The sequence below is a fragment of the Nicotiana tomentosiformis genome, chromosome 5, assembly GCF_000390325.3.
Source record: "Nicotiana tomentosiformis chromosome 5, ASM39032v3, whole genome shotgun sequence".
NCBI lineage: Eukaryota > Viridiplantae > Streptophyta > Magnoliopsida > Solanales > Solanaceae > Nicotiana > Nicotiana tomentosiformis.
In genome coordinates, this window is record NC_090816.1 from 108,461,033 (window position 1) to 108,469,096 (window position 8,064).

At 37.2% G+C, this 8,064-nt stretch overlaps 1 protein-coding gene across 1 annotated transcript; it reads left to right on the top strand.

Moving 5' to 3' along the window:
• The first annotated feature begins 6,742 nt into the window (after positions 1-6,742).
• Positions 6,743-7,591, top strand: LOC138892969 (uncharacterized). Its single transcript, XM_070176729.1, has one exon. The coding sequence runs from the start codon at positions 6,743-6,745 to the stop codon at positions 7,589-7,591; it is 849 nt and encodes a 282-aa protein (XP_070032830.1).
• Positions 7,592-8,064: the final 473 nt, after the last annotated feature.

Genomic DNA, 8,064 nt, shown 5'->3' on the forward strand with positions numbered 1-8,064 from the left:
GAGATGTTAAAGCACGAAGGGTGATGCCATGCGTATACATTTTTGTTATGATCAGGTGAGGATAAGAGTAAAATCACTAAGAGTGGTGTCGTGCACTTGCATTTATTTGATATGATTTAATGACTCGACTGTTCGTTTTGAGATTTAGCGACACGTTTAATGGTTCGAGGTCTTGAATGACTTCATATTGTGTATTATTACTTGCGTGCATGGTTAGATTTAAATTTCAGATGTTGCGCGATGAATTTGGATAAGTGATTCTCACGTTAGAAGCCTAAGTTGAAAATATAGAGCGAGGTTTGACTTTTGTAAAAATGACCCTATATCGGTATTTTGATGGATCTAATAGGTTTGTATCATGATTTTGGACTTGGGCGTGTGCCCGAAATAGAATCCGGAGGTCCATAGGTTGATTTGTGTTGTTTTGCCGAAAGTTGGCAATATAAAGGCATAGATTTTTTCCAAGTTTGACCGTAGGTGGACTTCAAAGCTATATTGTTAGGATTTCTTTTTCTGGACTTGCAATTGGACCATTTTTGCATTTGGAACTTGTCTGCAAAGTTTAGCGTCATTACGAGTTGATTTGAAAGTAATCGGACGCCCGGTTGTGTTCTTAGAAGTTCTTGAGTTTCATGTTGATTTCATGTGTTTTCGATGTCCAATTCGTGGTTTCGGATATTTTTTTGTTGATTTGACCGCGCGATCGAGTTCGTGTAATATTTTTAGACACACTTGATGTTTGGTTTGGAACCTGAGGACTCGGGTAAGTTGCAGACGAGTTGCAGAGTGTTTCATAGAGTTTAAGTAATGTTGGTTTATTTGCATAGAAGCTTCAGGTTTCGCAATTGCGAGATATGCATTGCATTTGCGGCGTTTGTCTTAGTCTGCTAGGTTTGTATTTGCAAAACCTATGTTTTCATTTGCGAAGGTGGTTTGGGTTAAGCAGTGATCTGATTTGCGATTTTCTTGATCACTTTTGAGATGTTCCAAAGTTTGCATTTCCGAACCAGTCGTCGCATTTGCGATGATAACAGGGATGTGAGGTTCTTCACTTTTGCGATTGTTTATTCGTATTTGCAAACCCCAAATCGAATTTGGAACACCTACGATTGGACAAAAAGCTAACGGATGGGAGTTTTAGTCTCATTTTTATATTTTGGAATCCTAGACTCGGTAGGAGGCAATTGTGAAGAGAGATTTTCGTCTACAATCATTAGGTAAGTAATTTTATTCAATTTTCAACTATTGTAGATGATTATATGTGAGTTTTAACATCAAAACCTAGAGAATCAAAGTGAAATTTTGGGAAACTTTGTCTATATTTTAAAAAATGAAACTTTGAGTGTTGAGAGCTAATTTGGACTCGAATTTTGAAACAAAACATATTATAGACTCGTGGGGTTATGGATAGTCGGAATCTACCCTTAGACCCGGGTTTTGACCAGGCGGGTCGGGGGTTGGCTTTTGTTGACTTTTGAGAAATTGTGTAAAGATCGTAGCTTTATTTATTGGAATTGATTTCTCTTGCATTATTTAATGTTATTAAGTCAATTGTGGTTAGATTTGCGTCGAGCGGAGGTAAATTATAAAGGAGACGCTATTTTGAGTATTAATTGAGGGCTTTTGAGGTAAGTATATTGACTAGCGTTGTGTGGGAGAACTACCATATAGGGATTGGTTAGTTGCACTATTTGAACTACGTGAATGACGTGTACATGAGGTGACAATCGTGTACACTGCTTATATGTGGATCTTTGATTGATCTTGACTCTTAGGCTCTTAAGTACATTAAAACGAATTTGTCTTAACATGCTAAATACTCCATTGCTAAATTTACTCTTACATGTCTTACTTGAAGTTGATTGGGTCATGTTCTACCCTTTATTTTCAAATATACTCTTATATGCCTTAATTGAAGTTATTGCTATCTCTTCCATTGTTGACTTATCCTTATTTGAAGTCATTGTTACATATTCTCTCTCTTATTGGTGTATTGTTCTTATTTGGAATCATTGTTACATGTTATCTCTCCTATTGTTTAGTTACTCTTGTTCGACATCGGTTTTACACATTATCTCTCCCATTGTTGAGTTATTCTTATTTGAAACCATTATTACTTGTCATGTCTTTCATTGTGAGCTCGATCTTCCGTTTCTTTGTGTTTTGTAATTCTTGTGTTGATTAACATACGGTACTCTCGTGTTATTGTTGTTGTTGTTGAGTCGTGGGTTTTGTGTCGATGTTGTAAAAGAAATTTTGTGGCATATGGGCACATGTGGTGCGAGTCGTTATATTGTGTTGTAATATTTTTTGGCACACGTGATATTGTTGAGAGGATTGTAGGGGTGTTTGCATGTGAGTTTTCTGTGTTATTTTTATTATTGATATTGCACATGCATTTTAACAAGGTGCGCTATATATGTGGGTTTGTGAATGTGGCGAACAAGGCGAGAATATTATTATCCGCGTGTGGTGAGACAAGGCGGATATTTACTTTATTGTTGAGCTCGCGGCGAGACACGGGCTATGTCGGGAATGAATTTTATCACAACCCAAAATCCAACTAGTCGTGATGGCACCTAACCCAACCCGCTATGTAAGCCAATTAATAACAATCCAATTCAATGAGATTTTATGAGAAAATAAATGATGAAATAGCTGAGCTTTTATACAAAATCTCAAGGACTGGTAGTACAAATCATGAACTCCTAAGATTTAGAGTTTACAAAGATGATATAAAATAAATACATCATTTGTCTGAAATATACATGAATAGATTAATAATTCTAAACCTACCAAGAACAAGAGGCAGCGATGACAGGAACATCTTCAATTCCAACTCCCGCCATACTCAGCTCATTCACAATTACGAAAAATAGTCATGTTTTTCAGGTATAACATTAAAACCCAAATAGTTCACCGAAATTACCAAAGTATGAGTAAATCAGAAAAACTGTGATTTTTCCCAAAACCTTTCAACAACAAATAAGACGTTTCATTATCAGATAGCATGAGGAAAGTATATCTCTATGCCTATATGTCAATGTGCATATGAATTCATAAATGTCACAAAACTGTGTAAAATGAGGAAACACATCTCTATGCATGTATGCCAAGTATACATGTCAGATGCAATGTATCACAGTGATGAACTCATGTACTCACACTCTTAGAGTACTCAATCTCATTGTCTCGCACTCCCACTCATCACGCTCAATACTCAGTACACTCAGTCACTAAGCACTATACAAGGGCAGATCCATCCCAAACACTAATAAATCCTACTGGGATGCGTAGCCTGATCATATCGTGAATCAATAAAAATTGTGCTCACCATGGGTGTGAAGACTCTGAATGGTCAGATCCAGCCCAAACGCTATAATAAGATAATCATGGCATGAATCAATAAATCTTGTTGTGGCGTGCAGCCCAATCCTATCATGAATCAATAATACTTATTGCGGCGTGCAGCCCGATCCCATCAATATCACTCACAATCCGGACCTCAAGCCCCAACTCTATCATCAATCTCTCTAGTCACTCGGGCTCACAATGACATGAAAGTCATCCCTAAAATGATGATATGGTGTATCAATAAATAGCAACAGAGAAAGTCAAAAATCAAAGGGTCACAATCTCTTCTCTCTCATGAAAAACACTATGCTCTTTTCTCTATCATGAAAAACCCTACGCTGAACATCTAAACCTTAGCTTTGATTGCTGCTCATGCCACTGGCCAACCTCTTTCTGAGGTTGGTCAGTCGTCACTAAACTCTATACACCCCCCCCCCAAACATCTATAAACCCTAGTTCAATCCAACAGTACACAAAACTACTAAAACCACATGCATTAAATTCCTCCATGCATAACCCTAACATGCACTCAAACCTGTGGAGTAATTACATGGCGAGCCTCTTGTTCGATGGAAGAAGAGTGAAGTAAAACAGTCTATCGAGCAACAAGGATTACAACTGGCAATGTTGTGAAAACTTTCTCATGGAATAACTATAATTCATGAACTAAGGAAAGTTATTCCTATTCAGTGTGAGACGACAGGTACATGTTTGATTGGGTTGAATGAAGATATACATGTTCTTATCAAACTATCTCTTAGGGAGGATTACATTCACAAATTGTCCAAGCAGGCATTTTGTTTGAAAGCACAAGAATATTTCTGGCAGATAAGAAGCACCAAGTGCAGTCCATGGTGGAAGCCAGATGAGGAAACACCTATTGCTATTGCCTGGATATCTTTTCTGGATCTCCCTCCTAAATTTTTTGGTAAGTACTTTGTGTTCTCGTTAGCTAATGTTGTAGGAAGGAATCTTCATGTTGATTTGGCCACTGAAAATGGCACAAGACGTAGTAGTACTAAGGTCAAAGTTGAAGTAAACTTATTAGCTACATTGCCTCAAAGGATTAAACTATATAAGAAGAAGATTAAACTGGCCCTGAGGAATCGAAATGGATTAAAATCAAATATGATTATATGCCTAAGTACTGTAAGACATGTAAGAAGGAAGGACATAATGAAAAGGAATGCTGGATTATTCATCCAAAGTTACATAAGAAGTTCAACGAAGAGGGTGAGGATCAGAATAAGGAGAAGGCTGATGTGATGCAAGGTGAGGTGATTGGGACTGCAGCTGCTTCTGGGTAAACTTACACCAAGTATTACCAAAAATTAATTGATTCAAAGAAGGAAGAACAAATATCAACGAGACAGTAGATGATACATAATCAACAATGAGGATGATGTGTCTACTGAGCCAACATATGATCACAAGGAGTCAAAACGAAAGGGGACAACTAGTAATGTTGCTAGTACTGGGAAAGAAGAGAAAAATGATCCAGTAAAAATAAGCAATCAATTTGCTTTATTAGAAGAAGGTGAAATTGAGATGCAAAAACAATTAAAAAAGGAAGTCGTGGAAAATGTGTTAAATAAGGAGATGAATGAGGCAATGAAGGCAAATCCTAGTTCTATTAAGAAAACTTCTCCGAGAAATAATAACGTGAAAATTGTGGAAAAGGTTGCTCCTAATCCTATTGTTAATGCGATTGAGGAGTCTAATAAAAAGGAATCTACAATTTAATGGGTACATAGTAGATGTGACACGAGTAAGGAGGAATTAAGGGATATGAATGTTGTTAATCATTCATGCCATGAAATTCCATCGCAATCTTATGAAGATTCCAAGGAGAGTAGGGCAAGCATGGAGGTCAGATCTGAAAGATAGCTATGGAATGATCAGGTTAAGATTACGGAGGAGGACATTACCACAACATTTACTACCAAAATAAAGGAAGAAAGACACAACAAGTTTGAAAAAGTAGTAGCAGATGTGAGCCTTATCGCTACAGTAAATCCTAAAATATCAAAAACTAGGGTTGAGTCTGGCGAAGGGGCTAGTCAACCAATAGCTAATCTAATGCTTGGATCAGTACAAGGCACATATAAGGAGGTTACTTACACGGGTGAATTAGTTGGTAAAGCTTCAGCTAAGAAAGGAGCCAATGGAACAGTAATCCCTAGGGGTACTTTCCAGTTTTTGGCTAAGGAGGGAAGTGATCCGGTGGAGTTTTCAACTGATCAACAAGTTAGGAATTCTCATGTTTACCTTATAGTTGATACAATGAGGTTACCAAACCAAACAACTGCAATTAAAATGTCTAAAGGCAATGGAACAATAATTTCTGGGTGTCAATCTACAAGAAACCCTAGCTTGGGTGATGTGTATTTTATGCAAATCAAGGAAATCCGGGAGGCTATGAAGAATAATGAATTTAATTATGGTGTATTGAAGGACGCTACAAATAGGGATAATGATCAAATTTTTATTGTTCCTATGGAAAGTCGAATGGAAACTGGGAAAAGGAACAATGTTGTGCAAATAGCTGCTCTAGTTGTTGTTGATCCTCGGCTCTTAGATGGGAAAACTTTCAGTGTTACAAGTGGCATTTTGGCTAAAAGAATCCTAATCAGTAATAGGGGTCAAAAGGAGTTGGTAATGATAGCCTAAAATCATGAACAAAATCCTTTTGACCTATAGAAGTTGATGATGAACAAGATGAAGAGGAAGACTTGGGAGAAGACATAGAGAAGGAATCTGCAATTGCTAAATTTAAACAAGAAGCAAGATACGGTGATATATCTCCCAAGAGTGTGGACAAGAAGAAATCATATGGGAAACCTACAAGGAGACAAAAGAAAGACATCAAAGATATTGTACCTTTAAGGGTGGAACCAAAGAGAAGTGTGTTCTCTAATTCCAAATAATCTTATGGATAATGCTCTAGTTTAGAATGTGAGGTCGATAAACACACAAAAAGCTTTCAATAGGTTGCTTAACCTACATAGAAAGTAAAATATTTACTTGATAGGATTGATGGAACCTTGGCAAGACGTCAATAAGCCGGAGGAGTATAGAAGGAAGTTGGGGATTCATTCTGCTTATGCTAATAACAAATATTGATGTTGACATTGTGATGAATATGGAACAACAAATAACATTGAAGTTTTTTCATAGGAATCTGATTAAGGAGTTATATGTGACACTAGTTTATGCCAAATGAGATGCTATTGAAATAATTGAACTATGGGATTCAATGTATCACTTAGACTTAGATATGGAAGCTCCTTGGCTTTTTTGAGGAGATTTCAATCTAATTTTATCTGAGTAAGAGAAATATGAGGGCCAGCCTGTGTAGCTGAGTGAAGTTGAAGACTTTACATATTGTATGGACACATGTGCATTATATGATCATGGATTCATATGGAGCCTGTGTGCTTGGTGGAATGGGAGGTCTACCATTGATTTTATTTTTAAGAGGCTTGATAGGTTCTTTGCAAATCAATTGTTCTTAGATTTATTTCGGGTATTGGAGGTTGAACACTTGATCAAGTATAGTTCTAACCATGCACCTCTCATGTTGTCTTGCAACATTGACACTGTCCAAGTTAAGAAACTATTTAAGTTTTTAAACTTCTGGACCAAGCATGAATCTTTTCTGAAGGTGGTGAAGGAGAATTGGGTAGTTGAGTCCATGGGGAACCCATTCATTTTATTCCAAGGTAAGCTGAAAAAGGTGAAGACTGCATTGGCAGATTGGAGCATGGAGACATTTGGAGATATTTTCAAACAAATTGCAGCATTGGAGGATGTTATTAAGGTACATGAGATTCAGTTTGAATTGAATTCAACAGCTCAAAATAGAGCTAAGTTACACAAAGTAGATTCTGACCTTACAAGGTATTACCATTTTGAAGAAGAATTTTGGAGACAAAAGACTGGAATGCAGTGGTTTAAGGATGGCAATATGAACACTAAGTTCTTTCATGCTCATGTGAGAAGCAAGAGGAAAAGGCTGCAGGTGTCCAGAATCTTGGACAAAAATGATAATTGGCTTGAATCACAAGAATGTATGGCAAGGGAGGCAGTAGAGTTTTTCCAGGCTCATTTCATAAAAGAAAGAATTCCTCCTAACTTTGATATTATTCAGCATGTTCCTAGGATGGTGTCTCGGGATCAGAGTGCAAAGTTGTGGAAAGAACCAACCATGGAGGTGATTAAGGCAGCAATATTTTGATTGAATAGGGATAGTGCAAGTGGTCCATATGGATTCACTGGCCAGTTTTATCAAGCTAGCTGGGAGGTTGTATGTGATGATGTGCTCAATATGGTTAGAGCCTTCTTTTGTGGTGCAGAACTACCAAAGTTCATCACTCACAAAAACCTTGTTTTGCTTCTAAGGAAGAAGAATGTTGCTACATCTACACATTTGAGGCCAATAAGTTTGCATAATTTCTCCAATAAGATCATATGCAGAGTGATCCATGAGAGGTTAGTTGAGCTTCTGCCTTCTTTAATTTCTCTTAATCAGGAAGGTATTGTCAAAGGAATAAGCATTGTGGAGAATATCTTGTTAACTCAAGAGATCATCAAAAACATTAGATTGAGAGGGAAGCCATCTAATGTAGTAATCAAATTGGACATGGAAAAAGCTTATGATAGAGTCTCGTGGCTATTCTTGACAAATGTACTGAGGCAGATGGAATTTGG

Bases quoted from the DNA above. Each gene is read 5' to 3' on its own strand.
- LOC138892969 (XM_070176729.1), top strand. From the start codon at position 6,743: ATGGACACATGTGCATTATATGATCATGGATTCATATGGAGCCTGTGT.